General features: G+C 48.0%; 9 protein-coding genes across 9 annotated transcripts; 5 read left to right on the top strand and 4 right to left on the bottom strand.

Annotated features, from left to right (window-relative positions):
• Nucleotides 1-628: 628 nt before the first annotated feature.
• Nucleotides 629-3,236, top strand: N7466_006226 (uncharacterized protein; the record flags this gene model as incomplete). The annotated part of the gene is made up of 5 exons (XM_057165623.1): nt 629-738; nt 833-1,595; nt 1,665-1,784; nt 1,843-3,165; nt 3,225-3,236. The coding sequence occupies 5 exons, from the start codon at nt 629-631 to the stop codon at nt 3,234-3,236; spliced, it is 2,328 nt and encodes a 775-aa protein (XP_057021222.1).
• Nucleotides 3,237-4,271: 1,035 nt separating this feature from the next.
• Nucleotides 4,272-4,878, top strand: N7466_006227 (uncharacterized protein; the record flags this gene model as incomplete). Its single annotated transcript, XM_057165624.1, has 3 exons — nt 4,272-4,298; nt 4,399-4,785; nt 4,846-4,878. The coding sequence occupies 3 exons, from the start codon at nt 4,272-4,274 to the stop codon at nt 4,876-4,878; spliced, it is 447 nt and encodes a 148-aa protein (XP_057021223.1).
• Nucleotides 4,879-5,552: 674 nt separating this feature from the next.
• N7466_006228 (putative spindle poison sensitivity protein Scp3) lies at nt 5,553-7,367 on the top strand (the record flags this gene model as incomplete). Its single annotated transcript, XM_057165625.1, has 3 exons — nt 5,553-5,709; nt 5,802-5,923; nt 6,039-7,367. 3 exons carry the CDS (start codon nt 5,553-5,555, stop codon nt 7,365-7,367), a joined length of 1,608 nt encoding a protein of 535 aa, XP_057021224.1.
• A 1,028-nt stretch (nt 7,368-8,395) lies between these two features.
• N7466_006229 (putative RSC complex subunit (RSC1)) lies at nt 8,396-11,158 on the bottom strand (the record flags this gene model as incomplete). Its single annotated transcript, XM_057165626.1, has 4 exons — nt 8,396-10,570; nt 10,655-10,723; nt 10,785-10,947; nt 11,010-11,158. The coding sequence occupies 4 exons, from the start codon at nt 11,156-11,158 to the stop codon at nt 8,396-8,398; spliced, it is 2,556 nt and encodes an 851-aa protein (XP_057021225.1).
• A 764-nt stretch (nt 11,159-11,922) lies between these two features.
• On the top strand, nt 11,923-12,924 carry N7466_006230 (ubiquitin-specific protease OTU1; the record flags this gene model as incomplete). The annotated part of the gene is made up of 1 exon (XM_057165627.1): nt 11,923-12,924. The coding sequence occupies one exon, from the start codon at nt 11,923-11,925 to the stop codon at nt 12,922-12,924; it is 1,002 nt and encodes a 333-aa protein (XP_057021226.1).
• Nucleotides 12,925-13,612: 688 nt separating this feature from the next.
• Nucleotides 13,613-15,258, bottom strand: N7466_006231 (serine/threonine protein kinase CDC7; the record flags this gene model as incomplete). The annotated part of the gene is made up of 4 exons (XM_057165628.1): nt 13,613-14,293; nt 14,364-14,404; nt 14,449-14,922; nt 14,994-15,258. 4 exons carry the CDS (start codon nt 15,256-15,258, stop codon nt 13,613-13,615), a joined length of 1,461 nt encoding a protein of 486 aa, XP_057021227.1.
• A 329-nt stretch (nt 15,259-15,587) lies between these two features.
• On the top strand, nt 15,588-19,450 carry N7466_006232 (condensin subunit YCS4; the record flags this gene model as incomplete). The annotated part of the gene is made up of 5 exons (XM_057165629.1): nt 15,588-16,407; nt 16,460-16,583; nt 16,634-16,775; nt 16,833-19,217; nt 19,277-19,450. The coding sequence occupies 5 exons, from the start codon at nt 15,588-15,590 to the stop codon at nt 19,448-19,450; spliced, it is 3,645 nt and encodes a 1,214-aa protein (XP_057021228.1).
• Nucleotides 19,451-20,072: 622 nt separating this feature from the next.
• N7466_006233 (putative oxysterol binding protein (Orp8)) lies at nt 20,073-21,714 on the bottom strand (the record flags this gene model as incomplete). The annotated part of the gene is made up of 6 exons (XM_057165630.1): nt 20,073-21,020; nt 21,098-21,157; nt 21,219-21,288; nt 21,346-21,385; nt 21,461-21,537; nt 21,638-21,714. 6 exons carry the CDS (start codon nt 21,712-21,714, stop codon nt 20,073-20,075), a joined length of 1,272 nt encoding a protein of 423 aa, XP_057021229.1.
• Nucleotides 21,715-22,832: 1,118 nt separating this feature from the next.
• On the bottom strand, nt 22,833-24,407 carry N7466_006234 (ubiquitin C-terminal hydrolase 37; the record flags this gene model as incomplete). The annotated part of the gene is made up of 5 exons (XM_057165631.1): nt 22,833-23,356; nt 23,426-23,601; nt 23,675-23,856; nt 23,939-24,220; nt 24,279-24,407. 5 exons carry the CDS (start codon nt 24,405-24,407, stop codon nt 22,833-22,835), a joined length of 1,293 nt encoding a protein of 430 aa, XP_057021230.1.
• Nucleotides 24,408-24,553: the final 146 nt, after the last annotated feature.

Consider the following 24,553-nt stretch of genomic DNA (forward strand, 5'->3'; position numbering starts at 1 on the left):
ATAAAAACCTGTACTTTGTATACAAGTATTCAAATGTTTTGAACTCGGAGTTAATCTATTTATACACATGTGCATGTCCTGTTTGACATATATGTGTAGTATTTACATACCAGTTGACCTGTTCTCTGCATTTTGCAGGTAATTCAAGTACATAAATACCTATACTATCTAAGCTACTGCAGTTGCCTGGGGCTGAGTACATATGCATGTATACAACATTTGAATGTATATTTAAATCTTACTATATATTCAAACATTGAATGTTCAAATCTTACATGTAACATGTCCATACTATCAAACATTTGAAACCCCCCTTATATAACTTAGCTCGTGCCAATTTCATTCTTCATAACTAACTTAATCAAAACCTGAAAAGTACCACTGCGGGGACAAGTCGGCTTCCAGCTCCCAAGGGAAAAAAAGTGGGCTTGTGGTTCACTTTCTCCGCTTGGCGATTTGAACAAACCGTCCCTATTTCTTTTTCTTTCTATTATTCTCTTTTCCCCCTCCTTTCCTTTATAGAGGCCCATGAACCTTGAGAGAAGTGCCCCTCGCACGCCCTTTGTTTTTCCGTTTTTTTTTTTTTTACCCGTCTTTCTCTACAAGCTCTGATTTCCAATTTTAACCAATGAACCGACCGCCACAGGGCCGTGGTCAGCCACGGGTGGGTGCGACTTGGTATCCAGGGGGCCAGGATGACTTCTACATGCCAGAGGTCATCTCCCCCTCCCCTCAAAGGTACGTCCAGTCGCAGGTGCTTAACCCTTCCTTATGTTCCCATATGCTATTTCGCAAAGATGCCTCGGGTACGAGTACTAATTCATCCCATCAGGGTCATGCCTGAAGTCCCCGAAAACATGCAGGATAATATCGCGCAACTGGAGCACCACGCTCGCGACCCCCGCCGTGTCCAGCAACCACAGCAACAACAATACCAGCAGCAACCACCACCACCGGGCCAGTATCGCACCCAGTTTCCCGAGCGCACCTCCTCTGCTGTTCAGGGCCAACTGCAACAGCAACCCCAGGTCCATGACCATGGCGCTTATGCGCAGTCGGCAACCTATGACAGCATGGATCACCCCAACTTCTCGCCTTTTCCCGTCTTGCGGAATCCGCCCCCAAACGTCCCACCTACGGATGAGCAACGGGAGGCTAACCTAGAGCGCGCCCGCATGGCAGTCTTGTCAACCACAGACCCGGAAATGCAATTGGCATGGGCCCAAGATGCACTCGCGTACGTTGAAGTCGCTGCGCAAAATGAGGCCCGTCTGTCATTGACGCAACCCCCACGGCCCCACACTCCCCAAGGAGAACGCCAATTGAAGACCGACGCCCTGAATATCGTCACTTTCCTGGCGGAACAGCATCATCCCAAGGCCGAGTTCATTAAAGGCATGTGGCTTGAGTTCGGCAAGTTTGGCTTCCGAGTAGATCGCAAAGGCGCCTTTCGATGCTATTCCAGAGCGGCGGAGAAGGGGTATGCGCGCGCAGAATACCGGATTGGAATGCAGTTTGAGAGCTCGGGGGAGCCTGAGAAGGCCATCAAACATTACGAGCGGGGTGTCGCCATGGCCGACTCCGCTTCCTACTACGTACGTGTCTTTATTTGAGAGACTCTCATTTATTTCTCGTAGAATCGATCTTCTAACTTCTGTTTCCAGCGCTTGGGAATGATGATCCTTCTCGGCCAACACGGCCAACGCCAAGATTTCCAAAGAGGCCTGGAGTACATCCGGCTTGCAGCGCAGTCATGCGACCAAAACGCCCCGCAGGGAGCCTATGTGAGTTTACACTAGACCGATTTGACCTTGCCTGTTTTAATCATCTCAACACTTGCAGGTATATGGAATGCTTCTAGCTCGGGAACTTCCGCAAGTGAGCGTGCCTGAAGCCTTCCTTCCTTTGGACCTAAACACGTCCCGCGTCAATATCGAAAAGGCCGCGTACCATGGATTTGCTAAGGCTCAAGTGAAGATGGGCGCCTCGTATGAGTTGTGTCAGCTTGGATGTGACTTCAACCCGGCCCTGTCCCTGCACTACAATGCTTTGGCAGCGCGCCAAGGTGAGCCCGAAGCAGAGATGGCCATCAGCAAATGGTTTCTTTGCGGACATGAAGGCGTATTCGAAAAGAACGATGAACTAGCATTTACCTATGCGCAGCAGGCCGCTCAGAGCGGTCTCCCTACCGCGGAATTTGCCTTGGGTTACTTTTATGAGGTCGGGATTTTTGTCCCTGTGGATATTAAAGAAGCTCGAAGCTGGTACGCCAAGGCTGCCGCCAGCGGCAACAAAGATGCATCTGGCCGGATCGACAGTATCTCTCGCTCCAAGACCCTTTCCAGGAGAGACCACGAGAAGGTTGCTATCTCTCGAATTAAATCAACCCGACATGCCCACCAGCGTGGTAACTCTTTGGACCCAACCCCGGAAAATATTGAGATGCCCGATCCCTCCCGGATGACTCTATCCGATTCCCCCTCAGCTGCAGCTCCCTACCCCGATCGTTCAACTCCTCGACCTCGGCCGGGCCAGCCCAGTTATCAAATGCCTGATCCTCGACCTAGCTCCGCGTTTGGGGTCAACCCCAACCTGCGTACCAATGGACCTCCGGGTTATGGTGGCCCCCCAGGCCCTCGGAATCCAGCTTATGGACCCGGCCCTGGCCCTGGCCCTGGTCCGATGGGTTATCGCCAGCCTGGTCCCGGCACACCAGTCAGCGCACCGGCGGGTCCAGTAAGCCCTCAGGCGGCCAACATGATTAGTCCTGGTGGAACACCTCGAATAGACGTCGGTTATTCCGCCCCAGTCCCGCCGCAGGGTGACCGCCGACGCCCTCCACCTACACGACTCGACGGAATGCCTCCTCCTGACAGGAAGCCAGTGCGAACTCCAGTCAGTGGTCACCCGGGGTCATTGCCATCCCCTCGCGCCCCAGCATCTCCTCGGACAACAGGCTCACCCTCCTCCGGTACATTCCCTCCGCGTATGGAATCCCGACAGCCGTCCCGGGGCTCGGCATCTTCTACTCCGCAGCCGCCATCTAGCGCCTCGCCTGCACAGAAGCCCGCTGCACAGCCATCTAAACCTAGCGCCCCACCTAGCAAGGGCCCCAAGACTTTTGAAGAAATGGGAGTCCCAAGTGCTAAGAATGACAGTGATTGTGTAAGTTTTGAACTCTCTTCCATGGATCTCTAGATGCCCAAAGCTAACTAGACGTGCAGCTGGTGATGTGATACCCCTAACGTCATTCTAAACTTACTCCAATTTCACCCGCATCTTTTTTTTTTTTATCTTCTAGAATTTTGACGGGTTCATTTATTCTTTTTTAAGGAAAAAAAATTTCACTTTGACCTTTCAGGAGGTGATTTACTCTTACGTTGTTTCCTTTCCCCACACATTTGCATTTAAGCTCGGGATATCATGGCTGTCTTTGGGGCCTTTGGACATATTGGTTGTCATTTTATTTACTTCATTTTTGATTTTGTCTTTACTAGATATGAGGCGTCTCCCGTCATGAAATCAATCACAAGTTTTTTTTTTTTTTTTTTTTTTTTTTCTTTTCTTCTTAGATATATAATTGCTATGTTATGGCTGTGTAGCTGCACTGGTAGAAACGGGCTCAAGTCCTGCACTGTCCCCTTTCAATGTTCCTGTTCCTCTTCCTCCAGATGTCCCCTCTCAATTATTCTCGCCATCTCTCTTTCTCCATTAACTCTCATCCTCAATATTACCTTTCAATTTCTTCCATCTTAATTAATTTCAAGCCACCACTAGTTGGCCATAGCTGCCATGGCCCCTCGCAAAAGTAAAGGTGACACGGGAGCAAAGACTGACGGTTTGTTACTTCAACATTGCCAAGGACTCATTTTCCACGACTAACAATACAAGATGCCACCATGGTTCTTGAATACCTACGTAATTATTCTCTTCAAAATTGTTGTATTGTATCTAATCTCAATATACAGGAGAACAAAAGTTTGACGCCCAGTGATGCCACGATAGCACTTGCTTCTGACTTACAAGATTTTGAATATTTTCAGTCGTCCATATTCCGTACGAATTAATCAACACTCATTTCCTGATGAGTTCGAATCTCTGACACAAATTTATCACATTGAAAGGCAATTGAAGTTTCGGCGAATCTACACAATAAAGTTTCCAAAGGTGAGTGAGGGGCTTCATCTCCATAATTTTCCAATGCAGCTAGCTGATCAGGAGTACTGGAATCAAAGCACAAGCTGCTAAGTTGCTACGAGAATTACACCAAAATGGCGACATTGAAAGACGGACTGCCGGTGTGCCTTTTTGAGCCGATCCGGTGCAATGACGATGCATGTTTACTAATATGGGACTGGGGAATGTGCAGGAAAACAAGTTGTCTATCATGCTTTACAGGATCCATCACCGCGCGTGACTCCCGAGGTCATTGCTGAGAGAGATCGGGAGATTGGAGAGCTCCAGGATGAGTTGACGATCATCAAAGCTGACGAGAAAAGGGCCCGAGCTGAACTGTCAGTCTTGGAGGCCAAGCCGCGGCTTTCCGATCTTCGGCAAGATATTCAACGACTTCAGGAGGAACGGGACGCGGTTCAAGCCCGTCTGACAAGTTATCAGGGCGAGAATGATGATGCAGTCATCCTTAGCCTAGAGGAGCGAGGAAAGCTTGAACAAGAATGGAAGCAGTGGCAACGTCATGCTACCCTCCGTCGTCGCTTCTGCCGGGAACTATGGGGGAGGTGCACCGAGGTTTTACCCGAAGATATGACATCGCAACAGCTTTGGGTGTGTTCACTCATGGCCATACGATTAGAATCACCTGTCGTGTGCTAACATGGCTTGCAGGAGTCACTGGGGCTTGAAGGGACCCTCCAATGAGCGCAGGTCGGGTATTGACGCTACGGGGAACCACTACTGGGGTTTTTGATGATCACTTTACGTCTCCACTTCAGTCACATTTGTGATTTGCGGCTCGGTCTGAGCGGGAGCTTCTTGCTTTCCCCTCCTCTGCTTTTGTCTCTCTCTATCTGTTAGTCTTGACTCTCTTAACCCGCGTGATCGCTCATCAAGGATGTTTTATATCACAAGTTTATATGTATCATCACGGAATTTCAAATTTAATTCAGGGGGCACCTATGAGTAGGATTCTAGGAATGAAGGCAACCAAAGAAGAGGCAAAAATAGTAATATGTACCGTACATACATATAATACATGATAATACAATGATCATAAGAAACCCAAGGCGAATCAGATGAACAGCGCATATGCGTACAAAACTTCTGAACCAACGAGAACCTTTAGAGATAAACTTCCACTTGGGAATCAATCACCATCTTCCATTTCCCTCGTTTATTTTCACTGATTTCCATCAAGGTATATATATACATATCTTTTTTTTTTCAGCTCTTTACCCAGTGGGAAATGATTGGTATAGATCTTTCCATTGTAGTTTCGCTGATTTCTTAGATTTGTCTTACCTAAACCTCCCGCACCGGGACTCTTTCCCCTCCCTCTCCGATCCGAAGAAACCCCTCCTCCACACCTTCTGGCGATGCTCTCGGCCTCTCGCCCTCCTTCATCTAATCCCGATCGCCTCGATATGAGAGGACGTGCACCACTGCAAGTCCCCTCGGGGCTTCAAAATGGTCATTCTCGCAATCCCTCGAGCCTCGACATGGCTCGCAGCCCGCCCAACCCGAGCAATAAGAGTACGATTGCGCCTCCGATCCTCTAGCTTTCACGGCTTCGGTTTCTTTGCCTTGCATTTAAACTAACTTTGATTCTCCGACCGCATCTGCAGATACCAAACATGTTCCCTGCAAATTCTTCCGTCAAGGTGCCTGCCAGGCAGGCCCCGCTTGTCCATTCCTACACTCTACCGACTCGACCATTGATTATGCTCCCTGCAAATACTTTTCCAAGGTAAGGGATTGATTTGAGATTCCTGTTGGGAAATAGATCAAGCAACTATTCACAAATCCACAATCACCGGGCGCTGACGGGTTCTCTCTCTCTTTTTTTTTTTTTTTGCCACCAGGGAAACTGCAAGTTCGGCGCCAAATGTGCTTTAGCACACATTCTACCAGATGGACGGAGGGTGAATCGACCAACTGGTGGTTCCGGAGGAGGAGGGGCTGGTATGGGAATTGGGGGTAGCCACTTGAACTTAGGAGGCCGGGTCAACCCGCAGGCCTACGTGAACCAGGACTCGGCCTTGACAAATTCGGTTCTTTCGCAGCAACGGATGAATGGCCAGGAAACGCGATATGCTCCACAGCCAGAAGATTTTCCTACTGTGCATGGGCAGCAAGTACCGCCATACGATTCGATTCCAACAATCGACGCAGGGGTGGCCTCCGATGCCGGCTCGAAGTATGGTTCTCCGGTGGAGGATGTCCGCTTCCCCATGTCACCTAATCACCACCACCTGACCGCCCTTGACGCAGCACTTCCTGCATCTTTCGATAGTCAAGGTATATCTCATGTCGCTAGATACGGCCCAGTTGCGGCTTCAATGCCATCGAAGTTTGGTCTGGAATTGTCTTCTCCGCCCGCCCAGAGACCTGGGCCCGCGGATGCCTTTCGGAACCTGCGTGACATTGGCTTCAGCTCTGATCGTCGCAAGCCATTCTCCAACATCGGATCTTCGCCTCCAGCGCCCGATGAAAATGTGGGACCTCGATTCTTACACTCATCGCGTCCCGTCAAGCCACGCATGCTATCCGCAAGCGTCCCTCGTCCTACTGCTCTCGATGATTGGGATGAAAATTTCCCCATGGAAGAAGATTACCTGCCAATGAACTTACATGATGATGTTCTTACTCCACAGGAAAAGCTTCGCCGACTGTCTCGGACAGATCATGATATCAGTGGTCTCGGCATGAGCAGCAGCTTTTCCAAGAATGGCTCGCCTTTAGCATCAAGCCCCTCCCGGTTTGGGGCCTTGTTTGCCAAACAGCGCCAAAAGAAGGATGACGATGGCATTGCCCCGTCCTCGTTCTCTCACATCGGCTCTCCTCTCCGTGAATCCGCATTCAACGCTACGGCCAGCCCCAGTCTAGGCCCTATCGGCAGCCGAGCTTCTTACGATGGCTCACCATTCGTCTCTAGTCCCGGAAGACAGTCGTCCTTCTCTATGATCTCCGAGCAGCTCGGCGGCATGTCGCTTCACCCAGGTTCTGCTCGACATTCCTCCGTGGCTCCAGGCCGCCTCGACCGAACCATCTCCTCGGGTACGACCAGCAAGATCGAGGAAGAAGAGGAACAAAATGACCTTGTATTTTCCATGGAAGAGGAAGAAGGCAATAAGCGTAACAGCTCCTCTTGGAACTCCGACGAGACCAAGGAGAGCTCCAACGACGCCTAATTATACTTTTATTACTCTCACGACGACACGGGCCAAACGGCGTCTAAGCTTTTTTTCTTTTATTTGTTGGACATGTTGATATCAAAAAAAAAGAGTTCATTGGAGTTCTATTAGGGCACACAAACAGCATCACGAAGCGTCAACCCCCGTTTGGATCGATGAAACAGGAGAAAAGTGCAACTCACAGATCCTCAAAATCGCCCTAGCTAATCTGTTATTGGTCGGCATTGTGGTTTGGTGGAGCAGTATCAAGACTCTGTGACCAACTCCTATAGATTGGCTTTTTGCTTTTACCGTGCTTGTTGTTTCATCGATTTTTTGTGTTTTTCCTTGATCGATTTCCATCTGGGTTTTAAGTATTTATTCTACACACTTTGTTTCTCTCTTTTTTTTGGGGATCATTTAGACCCGTCATATGGTTGTTTCTTTCTCCGAGACTGGACTCTTTCCCTGGCCATCTCCTGTATTAATCTCTTTGTCTTCTGTGATCTTTTGGGGTCTGCGGGATATCGAGGCTGTTTTGATCTAGGTCTTCTGTTGACCTTTGGTATTCGTTTCATGAATCAATGACCTTGTTGGTTTCTGGTGTTATTGTTGATGTCGTTTTCTTTTGGGAGAGGGTTTTGGCTACGTTTCCATATTTCATTTAGTTCTTATCCCCTACTCGTGCCAAATCAGTGCAAATGGGCGATGAAAATGTGCAAATAAACAGCAATCGAGGAATTCTTGACAAGACTCGATAGATTCGGTTTCAAAATGAATAATCCATTCAGGTCAATATTAGATACATTTCAAGGCTGTCAAAGGTTTACCTCTCCCTCGATCTAATCATACATCTTGCAAAACGCCCCTTACCCTACCCGAACCTGAAAATATATGCCGCCCTCGGCCAAATGAAAGTGCAATCAGGACTGCACAGGAAACAGAAACAATAAAAAAAAAGGGCTCTCGTGTGCTCATCCCTATTAACCCACATATGATATACCACCAATAAGAATATAAATGGTGCTGCCATCGGGGTTTCCAATTCAATCCCTTCTGGACTGTGCCTGGATGTAGCTCGTCTGTTGACGAGTAAAGCAAGCGGCTTGAATCATACTTTCACGAGATTTCAAGTCAGCTGCCCGAGCACTCTCGGATTGATCACCATAGAACGTTTCGTATAGCTCATCTGTGCCGGCGACGACTTGCTTCAACATGCATTCAATGGCTCTCGGGGCCAGAGCCTCAACGCGGGTTGCAAGATCAGTCTCTTCCTCAAGGCGTCGTCGCTTTTCTTCTTCCGCCCGTTGCTTCTCTTCTTCCTCTCGCTTGCGCTTTCGATCTGCGACTTGCTTCTGACGTTCCTCTTTGCGAGCAAGATATTTGAGAGAGTGGGCCAACTCTGGGCGAGCTGGCACAATTATATCTAGAGGAGGAGCTGAGAAGAATAAGACACGACCTCTTTCGTCGCAATGAAATTGCTGCCGGATATCAGATGGGATGGCCGCATTGGCCGCATCACTGAGGTGGAACACCTCTACTTCACGTGGAGCATTGGGGTTGTACACCGGTGCCGCAGCATGGAGACGGTTGGTAGAGTAGGGGGCGGCGGCATATGGTGTTGGCTGTGCTGCCGAGTATTGATGCGGTGCTGGCGTTGTTTGATACACGTTCGTGGGTGTTTGAGGCACAAAGTTACTTGGCCGGCGTTGGTTGGGACCTTGGTACATCTGTGGGTTCATTGGAGGTTGAAATGTCGCTTGGGGAATGGGTACTGGTGAAGTCTGGGCCACAGGAGGCGCGGGCATAGGTGCCTGCAGTGGAGCTGTTGGAACATTGCTTGAGCTCACCATAGTAGCACCCAAGAGCGGTTGGTTCATAGATTGACGGGGAGTAACCGATACCATAGCGGATGGAGGCAGGGTAGGAGGTGGAGACGGCGTCGGCTCTGGAGGTGGAGATTCATTTTCATCACGAGGGCGACGGTGCACAGCCCCCACGACAGGCGGCGCATTGTCTGCTCCCCAGGTTGGCCGGGGAAGATCATCTGTTTCTTTGGCATCTTCCTTCAGCAAGTGCTTAATTGGACTGGGGATCTTCTTAATTTTCCGAGGTACATCAAAGAGATCCATTTCGTAATCCTTCTCTCGGACCTCATCGGGTAGGCAGCTAGCCCATGTCTTGATCTTGTTAAGCTTGTGCTTTTCTTCGTTGTAACGAGCTTCACAGACATAGATCTCCTTGTCGGGCGCCAAGTCCCGTGGCCGTCCCCGACTGTAGCGAGTGAAGAACATGACAAAGCAACGGTCGACGATTTCATCAATTCGATGGTCTCGGTATTGGCCGGTTTTCACCACTTCATTGGGGTAAAAATGCTTCTCAAAGTGGTGAACTGTTTGTTCAGGGCGATAATACCAGCATGCATTGATCCATTGTTCATTTTCGGAGTCTTGCCATGTCCGATAGATCTGCGCCACAATAGGCTTTGTCACATCATTGGGGTTTTGTATGTGGACCCAATCTCCAACCTTCCACAGCTCGCCTCGATGTAAGATACCATTTGGCAACGGGAACCGACCATCCTCCATCAAGTACTCGCTGTCAGGTTTTTTCTTCTCTTGTTCAGCAAGCTTCCGGGCATCACCTTGTAAATCAACGGCGTCTCGGTAAATTTGACTTTCCGATTGGTTGTAGGCCTTGGCGTTGTCGAACATAACGTCGAGATCCCGCATGAAATGGTCGACGGAGTTGTACTTCTTGCGCTTCGCCTTGCGCTTGATTATGTCGATGGCAATCGGCTCCTTGAACTCCATGTAGTAATCGGGATAAGCAGCCTTGTCTGGAAGACGCTCGAAGTGAGCGATCTTCAAATGGCCACCGGGCCCCTTGAACTTCCGGATTCCTTTCAAAATGGTTTTAATCCGAGTTTCCATCGGAGTATCCACGCGAGGCGGTCGACCTCGTTTCTTACGAAGATCCGGCTCCTGTTTTTGAGAATCCTTCATGCCACGTTTAAAGCCGGGTTTCGGCCCAGGCTTTTTTCGGCGCCGGCCCTCATCTTCGGAGTCTTCTTCATCGTCCTCTTCCTCCTCCTCCTCTTCATCTTCGTCGTCGGGCAAAGGATCCGCTTCTGGGATTTCCCCCAGGTCCGGGTATTGAGCTTCCTCGGCAGAGATCACGCCATCAGTGACCAGCTTTTTGAATTGGTCATGAAAAACCTCCTGCGCGGGAAAATGAGGTCAGTCATGGGTTCAGAGTGCAGTGGGACAGAGTCTGAAACAATCGGGCCAATTTGCCGTTCCTACCTTTATTACAAGAGCATCTTCATAAGCTTGCGATTTGGGTCTGTTGTAGGTTTGCGCGTTGTGGGAGATCTAAAGATCAGTAAGAAAGGATTCGGCTTCGCCAATGGAGAAAGGAGCTTGAGTCGCGTACCAAGGCACAGTCGCGTACGAAATCAGAGAACTGTTTATATTCGCGCTTATTGATTCTCTGTTTCAGTATACTGAGAGCTACCGGCTCTTTGATAATATCCTGGTAATCTGGGACAAGGCGTTTGTTGACACTGCGATGGAACAGTCGGGATGGATCGTGACCGCTACAACGCAATCAGCCTGTTATCTCCCTTGTGCTTACTAGGTAAAGGATCCAATCACTTACTCTGGCTCGCGAAAATCATATATAGCCATGGTGACATCCATCATAGCCTTCCATTTGTCTTCAGTGAGAACGCCATCCTCTTCGATTGATGTGACAGGTTCCTCCGGGCGAACCGGGGGTTGCGATTGCTCTTGATCCATTTGATCCATGGTGAGCCACTAGAGTCACACGTGGGGGATTAAGATGTCAGATGGTGAAGACGAGAGAGCTGGTTTCGTCGCAAAGGGCGACAGATCCCTCGAGACCGTTTAAGTTACGTGCCGCTGAGTCATCGGTTGTTTATTAGTTACAACTTCAGTACAGGTAAGGTATTATTGTTTGCCTTTCGATACAGGCTACCACCATAACCACGGGATCTTAGCCATTGCCACTTATCCCTTCATTGGTATCAAGTATTAGACTTAACACGTCTTTACTAAAATGTGAAGATGAATGAATTTGGGGAACGAGCTGAACTGTATGAGAAGTAAGGGCCATACAGGGAGTGGGGGTTTGTAGTTAAGATCGCCGCATCCAGCCAAAGACAAGGAACATTACTTTTGTATGTGTATACTATGTACTACATACAGACTACTAGTATAGTAGTACTTGGTTACTGTTCACATGATCTTGACTGTTAATCCATACTACTAGTAAGTACTAGTATACAGCTACGACCATTATGGAATACCGCTCCTTCCTAAGAACACGTAGTGACTGGTCTATTATATCTTTTTTTCTTTCCTGATTCTTCCTTCCTCTATATGCACAATTCTTCTTACCACTTTCTGAATTTTACCCCACATCTAGACCCGAAAAGGTTGTTCCGCTATCGTCATCATTCCCCTCACTGGATCGATGCGGCACCCTTGATCTCCAAAACTTCATTTCCATAACCTTCATACGTGTCGCATTCCTGTGTCTTCCTTGCAAGATGCGAATGCGTGTACGAGGGCCCTCGGGTCAGTCAACAGTGTCCCTGGACGAGTCGGCCACTGTTCATGATCTCCGGACACAAATTGCAGAATGTACTGGCCTGGTCTTCTTCGAGGTGAAATACGGATACCCGAACCTCAAGCCCTTGCAACTTGACCAGTTTCGGGCCGACCAAAAGATCACCGACATTGGTGTCAATCTGAATGGAGAACAGTTGATTGTCGCGCAAAGAGAAGGAACTGCTCGCCCTAATGATCCGCCATCCCTCGACCGACCTGGCTCTGACTTTCGCCAACCATCGCCACAATCTTCGTCGATGTCGCAAAATCCAGATTTGAATGCCGAGGATCCTCCCGAGATTGCGTCCCCTGAACACGCCGGCACCTTCGTGCTTCGAGTTATGCCAGATGATAACTCGTGTCTCTTTCGAGCAGTAGGCGCGGCGGTCATGGGCGACATGGATACAATGGTTGAGCTACGGTCGATTGTCGCGGGATCCATTCAGTCTAATCCCACGGAATACTCGGCAGCAATTCTAGGCAAGAAACCGGATGAGTATTGCCAGTGGATTCAGCACAGTGACTCGTGGGGCGGCGCGATCGAGCTCAAGATTTTGAGCGAGTACTTCAATATCGAGATTTGTTCCATTGATGTAAAAACTTTACATATGTTTCAATTCAATGAAGGTGCACCGACTCGATGTATCGTGGTATACTCGGGTATTCACTACGACGTCCTAGCACTCTCACCGTCCGACCCGCCATACACTCGTGCAAATTCATTTGCGCATGGCGACACCAAGATCTTTGACGCTATCGACCCAATCGTACTGGAGAAAGCGAAAGAGCTATGCCGCATTCTACAAAGCAAACATTATTATACCGATACAGCTGCGTTCTCGGTCCGTTGCAATACGTGTGGTGGCACCTTCACTGGAGAGAAAGGAGCGACTCAGCATGCCTCGGAGACTGGCCACTATGATTTTGGGGAAGCCAAGTAGGCGATATTTGTATACAAATAACATGTACATTCCCATAGGCTTAGAATATATATCATCATCGGTGAGGTGTTCAACATGCACAGAGACACTGTGGAATATAAGTTGAATGCTTATCCCACACCTTTTACTGGGGCTACATACTCAAGTACTCTAGTGCTCGCGAAAAAAAAAATCACTAATATTGAAATGGTCACTCCTAGATGGTACTAGTCTAATTGAATGTACCTAGTGCCTAATAGGTACATATGTAGTAAAGAAAATCGAATGCTCTTTCATATACTAGGTAGTATGTAGTAGTATGTAGGCAACATTGAAGCCCAGGCACTGGGTATGTATCGATCAATATGTACTACAGTGCTAGTATTGATGATGCCACCTGAACAGGTAGCCATCAATTTCGACTGCTCATGTGGAAGTCCACCTATTTCTGCAAGCATCAATTGATGTGTGAATACTGCCCAGATATGTAAGCTTATGTTCCCCACGGCATCGTTCAGGAATAGTAGGTAACTTTGGACATCCCACATGTGCAAGGTTCGATGGATCTATTCGATATTACGTGTGATGCGTGTATGCAGCGCCCTAGTTTTGTTACTAAGGTCAAGAGCTGTTTATGTAAAAAAAAAAAAGTGTTGTGTGACAAGCACTTGATATCAAAAACGCATCATATGTCGTACAAATCTTAATCTCATAGCATGGCGACTTCGTCGGCTTCGTCCTCCCCTGCCTCGTCATCTTCAGCGGATTCTCCGCTCTCCTCGGGGTTGCCTCCCCACTCCACATCATGATGCACTGGACTAGTAAAAAATTCGTGTTGTAAAGCTTCATCGGCGCTGAGCCGCTTCGTTGGATCCAGCTCCATCAGACCCGAAAGGAGACGCGTTGCTTGTTGTTCGCTTTCAGTCAAATCTTCCACACAACTTGACCATTTCACCAGCTTCTCCCAGCTGTAGCCCTTTTCGCCGATTGTGGGAACATTGGTTTCGAAAATCTGTCCATGCATGGCCGCTGCAGTCTTCATGCGTCGGGTGCCAAAGATGCTGGACATTTCAATCATGGCATCGATATCATCCGCAGAATTGAAGAAGGGGAACCGACGACCCAGTAAAATTAGGAGGATCACACCAACGGACCACATGTCAATCTTCGTTGTTTGTGAAGTACACTTGAAAAGTACCTCTGGCGCTCTGAAGCCACGAGTTCCAGCCCGATTCGCTCGCCTTGATGATCGGGAGTCATTCTTCGGATAACCAGTTGACAATCCACCCGATGGTGGATTTTTTGAATAGTAGCTAGTAATGATCCGACTTCGACGAGCATATAACTGGTGAGTGCAGAGGCATGCACTAGTGTATTCAGCGCCTTGGCGCTATGATAAATAAAACAGAATGGGTCAGTGTCAAAATCGACATATCCAAACAAAGGGACTCAAAACCAACCTCTGCAAGTCCAAAGTCCACTAGCACGCCTTCTTTCAGGTCTGGATTGTACAGAAAATTACTGCCAAATGTCATATCAGCATACCATTCAAGACGTGGAGGCAGTGTGAGTGAGTAGACCCATACGTTGGTTTGATATCGCGATGGAGAATCTCATGCTCATGGACCGCCGACAATGCTGTCAGAAGGGACCGTAGATAATGACGCATATCTGCCACCAAGAAGGTACGGTATTGAATCCGAAAATCGGTATGTGGGAAGTAGGGCAACACGGCCACGACTTGATCCTGGAAACGAAATGCTGTGATCAAAGGACAAACCGAAGGACAGCCCCGGAGATCATGGAGGAGCTCCAGCTCATTTTGAATTCGAATTGGGCTACTGGTAACGTAAATTTTCTTCAGTGCCACGTAACGAGGTTTCTTGTGTCTGACATTTTCTCCTTCAATTCGACGTCGTTTGGAGGGAGGACTGGGCCAGGCTTCTTGTTCTTGTGCTTCACCAAAGACATCCCAGTCATTTTCATAGTGATCGTAAAGTAAGTCTTCCGCTTTGTAAACTGTTGAAAAGGTACCTGCTTCCATGGTGAGATTCTAGGGTTTCATGTAGCATTATAGATCTAGCGCGTACCTTCTCCAATTCGATTGACCAGGCGGAATCGTTCCGAGATGCCAGGAAATGTGTCTTCCAGCTTGTTCATATCTTCTCGAACAGTCTCGTCGACTTCCTCCTCTTCCTCTTCGTAATCGCTCACTCCTTGTGACATTTCGCTGTATGTCGTTCTCTTATCGCCCTCCTCCGACGCGTATTTATGCGTTGCAGGTTGTAGTCCTCGAAAAGAACTTGTTCGCTGAGGTTCGAAAACTCCGGTGGGGGCAACTCGATGAGCCGCCATGGCATAAACTGAGTTATAAAAGAAGAGAAGAGATCTCTCGCCTGGCAATCCGCAAGCTTGTTCTCGGGGGAACTGTGAGGAGGGATGAAAGAGAAGGGTTCAAGCGCAAAGCGCATTACAGTGTCGTAGCTCTTGTTTTTCTCCGAAAACCGCGGCAGTACGGAGGGAAAACGCGGTAATATTACGGGCGGTCAGAAGTCGCCGTGGTTCCGCGACCAAAAGAGTAAAAGCTAAACACGGATATCGTCAACACTGTTTGTTTCCCCTCCTCCCACGTTGTCGAACGATAACACCTACAACCTTCCCCCCTCGTGGTTATCGACAACACCATGGAGGACAGAATGCAATTCGAAATCAATGAATCACTCAAGTACTACTTGAGTGATCCATCTTCCCTTCCAACCCCCGACGCAGACCCGGAGCTTCTCGATGCCGAATCTGACCCGGATCAGTTGTCGCCGGCGCTAATCGATAATGTCTTGAACCCGATCGTGGATGCAGTGGCAGAGAATCCAGAGGCCCTAATGAGACCTTCAATTTTTGATTCCCTACAATACCTATTAAAGTGCGCACCGGTCCCTTCCCAATTACCCCATGGAGGCTTTCGTCCATCAGGAATCGACTCTGAACTTGTGAACCGTTGCAGATATACCACTTTCGTCCCCGTGAAATCCCTAAGCAAACTACTCGACCTTATTGTATCCGGATTATCCGTCGAAGCAGATATTATCAATGGCGACCTCGAATCCGACGAGCAAGATGTCATCCAACAACACAAACAACTCCTGGAAATGTACGGGTTCCTGCTCCAGTGGGCTCTATCCGCGGTGGAAGTCAAGGCAGCAGAAAAGCCCGCAGATCCTGCTCCCGCGCGACGAGGAGGCCCCAAATCCAAGAAGTCCGCCAAGGATGGCCACTGGGATTGGACTGGTCAGATCCAGATCTCTATGGAGACCATGTGCAAGGTGATGAAACTCAAGTTAGGCCGTATTTTTTTGACAACTTCAGACCGCGACACGTTTATTAATTTGTTCACCCGCACCATCTATTTGATATTGGAGAGCGAACAGAGAGTCAAGAGCATGGCTATCCGAATGCATGCCTTCAAAGTGCTCTGCATTGCAGTGAAGCACCATGGTCATGCATTTGGTATGCACTTGTGGATAAAATGGAAATATATCGGAACTAACTTCTCTTGTAGGCGCGCAAACCTCAATCGTTCAAAGTTTGACATACTTTGAGCATCTATCGGAGCCCATGGCCGAATTCCTCCACATCCTTGCGGAGCAATACGACTACCCTCAACTCTCGGATGAGATTTTAAAGTGAATTTTGTGATCTGAACACTTGTCGGGACTGTGCTAATATGATTTAGGGAGCTTGGAAATAAAGAGTTCAATTCAAACGACACCCGTGGGCCGAAGTCTGTCTCTGCATTTATCATCAAGCTGTCCGACCTTGCCCCGAGGTTGATCATTAAGCAAATGACTCTCTTAGCCAAGCAACTCGATAGCGAGGTACCTCAATCTCTTGCCCTTCTGATGAAACCGGACTTGAATTAACATTATATCAAGGCATACACTTTGCGATGTGCGGTCATCGAAGTCTGCGGCAACCTTATCTCTGATCTAAGTCGACAAGAAGAACCCAGCGAAAACTACAAGACTCAGATCAATGCCTTTTTTGATGTATTGGAAGAAAGGTTCCTGGACATCAATCCTTACTGCCGTTGCAGAGCCATTCAGGTCTTCATGCGAATCTGCGATTTGGAGCAGAAATTCCCCAAGAGACGACAACGTGCAGCTGAGCTGGCTGCTCGAAGCCTAGAAGACAAGAGTAGCAATGTGCGAAGGAATGCAATCAAGCTGCTGTCTAAATTGGTTGCTACGCATCCATTCGGTTTAATGCACGGCGGCCAACTCTCGTATAAGGAGTGGACGGAGCGCTTAGATGGGGTGGACGCGGAGCTCAATTCTCTGCGACCTCCGGAGACACCAGGCTTTGATGCGGATGCCACTCAATGTGTTGATCCTGAATTATTGGATGAAGCAACTCAACTGCCGGATGACTCGCCTTCCAAAGCTCCTCGGATGACTGAGGAAGAGAAGGAAGTTGCCGTGCAAAAAGCGGCAGAGCAGGCGGCCACTTCAGAGTTGTTGACTCGGTTACAACTAACCAGGAAGTACTACAACGAAGCGTTGCGCTTCGTTGAAGTTCTTCATTCGGGATCCACTGTAGTCTCTCAGCTGCTCTCGTCTCGCAACAAGAGCGAGGTAATCGAAGCCATGGATTTCTTCGTGGTTCTGGATGCCTACAAGGTCGAGACGGCTCGCAGTGGAATCCGTCGCATGCTCCGGCTTATCTGGACCAAGGGCAATAGCGATGAAGGTAAGGGTGTTCAGACCCATTTGATTGATTGCTACAAGGGGCTTTTCTTTGATGCACCGGACTCGTTCAGCCCTAATGACGCTGCCAATTACATCGCACGCAACATGATCAGTTTGACCTTTGGATCTACACCAGCTGAACTCACTTGTCTGGAGCAGTTGTTGAGCACCATGATGAAAGCGGGCCATGTCTCAGAGACGGTAATTGCCAAACTTTGGCAAGTATACAGTGTTCAGAAAAAGGAGATCTCGAAAACCCAGCGGCGTGGTTCAATCATCGTTCTTGGCATGCTCGCGTTGGCCGACCAGGAGGTTGTTGTCAAGGAGATTGAGGCTATGCTGCGTATCGGCCTCGGTGGCTTGGGACGATCCGACCTTGTACTTGCCAAATATACCTGCATTGCCTTACGGCGCATGGTGCCTGGACGTCAAGCTAAATCCAAGGACATTGTTATTCCCAAACTTGCCAACGACCATTCGGTCCTGACCAAGCTTGCCGCCATGCTCGAAATTGTCTCTAACAGCAAAGAGTGGTATGGCGTTGCGGAACAAGCCATCAGCGCCATCTACACTCTTTCAAAGCATCCCGATGTTCTTTGCTCTGACATTCTCCGGAGAAAGACTCGGTTTGTGTTCCAGTCTCATGCCCGACACCCTTCCTCTTCGCAAGCTTCTGTGAATGAAGAGGATCAACGACCTGGTACTGCATCGACCGACGAAGAAGGATCGAAAACAAAGCCTTCCTCTGCAGCTCTCTCGCAACTTCTGTATGTCGTTGGCCATATTGCAATCAAGCAGATCGTACACCTGGAACTTTGCGAGCTTGATTTCAAGCGCCGCAAGGCTGAACAAGAGAAGAACAAAACAGCGGAAGCGGCCGCTCAGCAGAGCACCGACAACGCCGATGAAGATGAACTCGACTTGATCGGAGGTACAACCGAAGATGATTTCCAAGATGCCATGGCTCATATCCGTGAACGTGAACTCCTTTATGGAGAAAACTCCCTTCTTGCAAAGTTCGGTCCAATGGTGGCGGAAATTTGTGCCAATAACGACAAATACCCAGACCGTGATTTACAGGCATCAGCGACCTTGTGTTTGGCCAAGCTGATGTGCGTTTCGGCCGAATATTGCGAGAAGAACCTTCCACTCCTCATCACAATCATGGAACGGTCAGAGGATCCGATCGTGCGCAGCAATGCGGTTATCGCACTAGGTGACATGGCCGTCTGCTTCAACCATCTCATTGACGAGAACACGGACTTCCTTTACCGCCGTCTTAACGATGATGAGGCCTCTGTCAAGCGTACCTGCCTCATGACCCTGACCTTCCTTATCTTAGCTGGTCAAGTCAAGGTCAAAGGTCAACTTGGTGAGATGGCCAAGTGCTTGGAAGACGATGACAAGAAAATTGCCGACCTGGCTCGCATGTTCTTTACCGAGCTGGCTACGAAGGATAATGCTGTTTACAACCACTTTGTGGATATGTTCAGTTTGTTGAGTGCAGAGCGAAACCTGGAGGAGGTATCTCTCAGGCGTATTGTCAAGTTCCTCATCGGATTTGTGGAAAAGGTAAGTTCCAACACTATCCTCGTTCTCGACATTTTCAAATAATCATACTTTATGCACAGGAGAAACATGCCCGTCAGCTGGCAGACAAGCTTGCCGCCCGACTACCCCGTTGTGAGACTGAGCGACAATGGAATGATGTCGCCTACGCGTTGTCTTTGCTCCCACATAAGAATGAAGAAATTGCTAAGACTGTGACTGCTGGCTTCACTAAGGTTGTCAGTGCTTCAGCTTAGTATAAGCCAACTTGAATTCTCCTCATGCATTGATGTTTTAATGACTGTCACTATATCTTATTACGCTGTTATTCCGTGACTGGTTTGGGCGGGGGATCGGGCAAGGGGTGTTGGTGGCTAATAATCTGTTCTGTTCAATGTTTACATATTTCACCAATGAATTTTTCTTTTGGTTTCTTGTAATAAACACAAATCAGTATATTAAGGGTTGACTACTAGGTTCTTCTCTGTGGTTCTTGTAAAACTTCGTTTTTCATAATAACATCTCTATGGAGCAAAAGTGCAAGCAGACCGTGGACACGATTTTATATTCATTCTGAGCACGCGAGGGAGTGTGATTGCTGCTGCCTCAACAAAACGCAAGTCCTCATTCGCCCGCAAGTGACTATTCACAAAAGAAAAAGACGGGGAGTAGAAGACAAGATGCAACCCCTATGTGAAGAGTAAAAGAAGAGATAGGGGGCAGATATGGGGGAAAAAATTCTAGAGATGTGTAGTGAGGTCAGGGAAGGAAATAAACCAACAAGATATACGCCAAAGGAGAAATGGTTGCGCATGCCAGATACGCCACGAGTTCTGCGTCAATCAAAACATAGACTGGCCCCTTCAAATTGAAAGAAACCTATGCGCCTTGCACTGTACTTTCCTCTAAGACATAATTCCCATCCCGGATTCCCTGCAAGACCTTCTGACCCTCTTCAGTCAGCTCGGGTTTTCCTAGCGGAGTGACTGCACCAGTGAAGAAGCGCGGGTTCCATTCAATATCTTGTTCTTTACGCTCAGCTGCCCGCTGACGCTGACGTTCCTCAATGTCCTGCTTGAGCTTGGTCGCTTGGGTAAACTGTTTACCCACAATGGCGTCCGTCACTTCTCCCCAGAATTTCAAAGATTCGTTGGAAAGCTGCTCCTCGTCGGGGGGCAGATCCTTCGAAGCAGGGTAGAGAGGTTCAATGTCGATGAGCAGAATAGGTTCCTTGGAGCCTGCTGGGGTGTAATATATCTTGCCGTGCCAGGACCCGCTGATTCGTGCAATAACATCACTCTCTGTAACATCCTTCAACCTTGTGATATTGTCCTTTTCGGGGTTGTAACGGAAAACTACACCTTCCATTCGGTTCTGAGAGCGGCCGATCCATCCTTCCTCTAGGTATTGCAGGATAGCCTTCATGCCGGTCTTGGGACAGGTGACGTAGCATGCGTCTGATACCGTGATCGCCAAAGCACCTCGCAATAGACCCCCCAGGTGTGCATGGGGATGTGTCAACTGGTATTCCTCGTTGTCCCTTTTCTCAAGATTGACAAAAATACCCAGATTGTGTAGGCCAGGGCTCACTCGAATGCTCGTGCCAGTGAACTTGGCGCTGAGCTGGTCAAATCCTCGTGCGGAAACACCCCGTTCGGGACAGTCAATGTAGAAGGCAGAGACGGGCGGATGATGCGAGGTTTGTTCGGTCAAATAGCACACTTTGACTTTCTCATTACCATCCTTGATGAGAGTGCCGTTTCCATTTGCGTCGACGCCTGGAAGATTGGTTTCCTGGGGTGCAATATCTTCTACATCCCAGCTGCACTATTTTGCCATGCATCGTCAATGACCATTCTTGGACTTTGAGACCACCTTTGGGTGTTTTTTTCCATTTCACTTACTCGAAAGAATTCACCCAAGGTCGAGTTATAAGGCTTGCATGGCTTGCCCTTGATATATTTCTGTTGAATGTTTCAGCACCTTCATTTCAGGCTCATGGGAAAATCGCAAGTCAAGAGATACCAGATCTTTCGTGAACCAGAACTTCAACACCTCCAGCATGCGACCTAGTTCATCGTCGGATGTGCCAATACTATAGCTCTATAGTCAGCATATGAGCGACTGCTATCGAAGGGCGATGAGTGCTGACCTCGCAAAGGTCTCCGGTCGGTCCAGGTAGTTCCAATATTCTTGAGTCCCACGTCAGTTCCTCGTATACCCCATGTCACACATACATATATGTCCTCGGCACCTCGTGAACGTACCTAAATTTGGTCGCGGCTCCAGTAGTTGAGCTGGCAAGGAAAAACGAACCGAGGCGATATCTGTCACACCCACGAACCTAGGTAACGGCTATGTTAGTAGAGTTACCGATGAGATTGTTTTGATTCTCCCTTTTCTTTGATTTTAACCATTGTGAAATGGTGAGGGGCCGAGCATACTTGCGCAGAATGGAGAGGAACGTTTTCAACTTGGAGGAATCATCAGGGGCCTTCTCAGGCAGGGTAGCGGATGACATGGTGCGGAGTGGCGGTTTCCTAAAGCTTGTGTGTACTAAAAGAATGCGATGCGCAGAGGAAGGAAGGGAGAAAGGGAGTTTTAGTGGGCAGCGGGCCCTGTATCAGAACTGAGATAGGTGGAAATAAGCCAACGAGCTCAGGAAGTAGCAAGCGATTGCAATAATCGAAGTGAAAGAGTATAGGGAAGAAATGAGTGAACAAGGGAACCGTGACTTGGGGAAAGATCCAGTGACGTGGGAGAAACAGTTATTTTTTGCCCTTTTGCCCCGGGGGAGTGGGGCATAATACACTATCAATACACCGCCATTACTAATTCAATCTTACCAACTCCAGAAGTACATCGTGAAAAAAAAAAAAAAAAAAAAAAAAAAAAGGGGAGAAAGGGAAAAAGGGGGGAAGGGGGGAAGAGTGACACAGTACATGTACAAATGAGAATAATGTTATCCATTAAAATATAAGTCTTGCAAAGAAGCTCTTTAAATAGAAGGAGTTCTCAAGTGCTGACTGATAAAGTTGATATGTATATAGTACCATTGATATACCCGCTACATCTAGCTGTGTATAGGTAAATCAAGCACTGGTCTGAATAGCTGTGAGTCTAAAGCCGGTAAAAGAAAGAGCTACTATTCATATCTAGTTATCTACCTAAGTACATGACGTGGATTCCAGATGTCCCTATATTCTTACTGGTGTAGGTGCTCAAGTGCTTAATAAAGGGCCTTTCAAGGTTAGTTAGTTATATAGTCAAACTAGGCCTAGGCGTTTGGGGTTAAATACAGTATTGATCAAAACTCTACACTTATTGATGTCTATGTAAATGACCACGTCAACTAGTTTTGAATTCCCAATTTTTAAGTATGATAAATAACAACAATATATATATATATATAAAGAAAGAGAGAGATATATACTATACCTAAGCTTATTTATTGTAAAAGGGGAAAGAGGGAAAAGAATACTAGTATACATAGAACGAAAGATAAGAAACTCCACTGGTAATTATTGTAATTGTTCTGTAATTCCGTACTGATCACCCGGAATGATTTAAGGTGTAGCGTACCCAGAGTGTGGGCCAATCGCTGCGCCACGAGGGTCCGGATCCAGGACTTCATTTGCTTTACACTAACTCAGCCAACACCTGCTTGCGTGCGAGAAACCGCAGCCACGTCCGTAACGCGGGTCCATAGTCATACCGCCGCCCCCTCGCATGGTCCTCGTCAATTCGTTGAGACTGCTGCTCCTCTCGAATTCGGACTCGGAGCTCGCCCTGTGCTTCTCGGAGTTCTTCTAGTTCCGCGGCGAATCCTGGTGAAGCCTCTGAGGAAGTCATCTCGGGGACAACAGCCGCATCAATCTCCTCATGACCAAGACCATAAGAAAGATCGGAATCAAGCACTGTCTCTTTGAATTCGGATAAACTCGTGATCCCATCGGGTAGTACCGGTGTTGCGGAGGATGTCAATCGTGCATTCAACATTTGCAAACTTCGCACATTGATGGCAAGTTGCCGAATTAAGTCATGGAGGGGATCCCGAACCACTCCTAGGATAGAAAATTCAATCTGATCTTCTTCATATGCGGCCATCCGGTCAAGAATGTTGGGTCGGGCCACCTCCAACCAGTCATCCTCAGAACATTCACCTAGAGCATGTCAATATGGAAAGAAGTCACCATCAGGTGTCGATTCGCCAGCATCAGATCCACACGAACCTAGAGATTGTGGTTGCCTTTCTAGTCCGTCAAATTTCCACACTTGACCCATGACCGGCATAAATGCAATAAAGTGGAAAGAACCATCTGAGTCATTGGTATCTTGACCCTTGTGTCGTTTCTTAGAGGTGGCTTCAGTTTTCAATTGTAAATCGGCATTCAAAATGTCCATCTTGCTTGAATGGGGGACAAGGGGGTGTTTAGCACCAGTAATATAACATATGATATGACAGGGATCAACAAGCATACCGTGCAAAGGTGTTATGTACCCGTTTCACAAATTCAAAGTTATTAATAGCATCGCCTCGTAGAGCTGGAGTAAAAGTCTTGGTAAATTCCTTGAAATGCTGAAGATTTTCACCGAGATCAATATCCGGAATATTATTGACGATATTCAGGAGGGCCACACTGGCGCAAGCATTGCTTGCTGTCTGGATAAAATCGAGCCTCAATAAGTCTCTCCCTGTCTTTTCCTCTATATTTTCAAAACTCAGAAATCATTTTAAAGCTCACCTGATTTGCAAACCAGAGCCCATCAGGGCAGCTGGGTTCCTGCTGGTCTGTATCGTCTTCTTGCCAGCGGAAAAGGAAGATTAGTCCATAGATTGGTTTACTACCCCAGATTTGATTAGCCAAACAGGGAAGAGGACGAAGAGGGAAATAAAAGAAGAAAAGGACATTCTTCAGCCCAAGATCATACTTAAGAAAGGCCATCATTTCCTGATCGAGAGACACGACTTCTTGAATTTTGACTCCCCTAACTCCAAACTCTCGGAGCATCACGTTGAACAGAGCCTAAACAAGGTGGATGAGCTACATAGGATCATGATTTTCATAAATGATCACCACTCACAGGCTCCGATTCAATCTCACAGAATCCATTCCAACTATCTTTCTGAGACTGAGTAGCTGGGCGGCAGATTTCATCGCTTTGATCTTCTGAAAGATCGGTCAGATGTCGTCTCTTGGTACGCGGAGCCATGATGGGTTTTCAAGCTGCCTTCAGCTTGGTAATAAAAAGAAAGAAAACATGAGCTCCTTGGGTAGTTTAGATTGTGAGATCCCAGAGATCCAAGAGAGTGAGTAAGGAATATTGTACAGAGACCCAGGAAGAGAAGTAGTATTATG

This window comes from Penicillium verhagenii (genome assembly GCF_028828195.1).
Source record: "Penicillium verhagenii strain IBT 33310 chromosome Unknown utg000006l_segment0_segment0, whole genome shotgun sequence".
Classification (NCBI taxonomy): domain Eukaryota; kingdom Fungi; phylum Ascomycota; class Eurotiomycetes; order Eurotiales; family Aspergillaceae; genus Penicillium; species Penicillium verhagenii.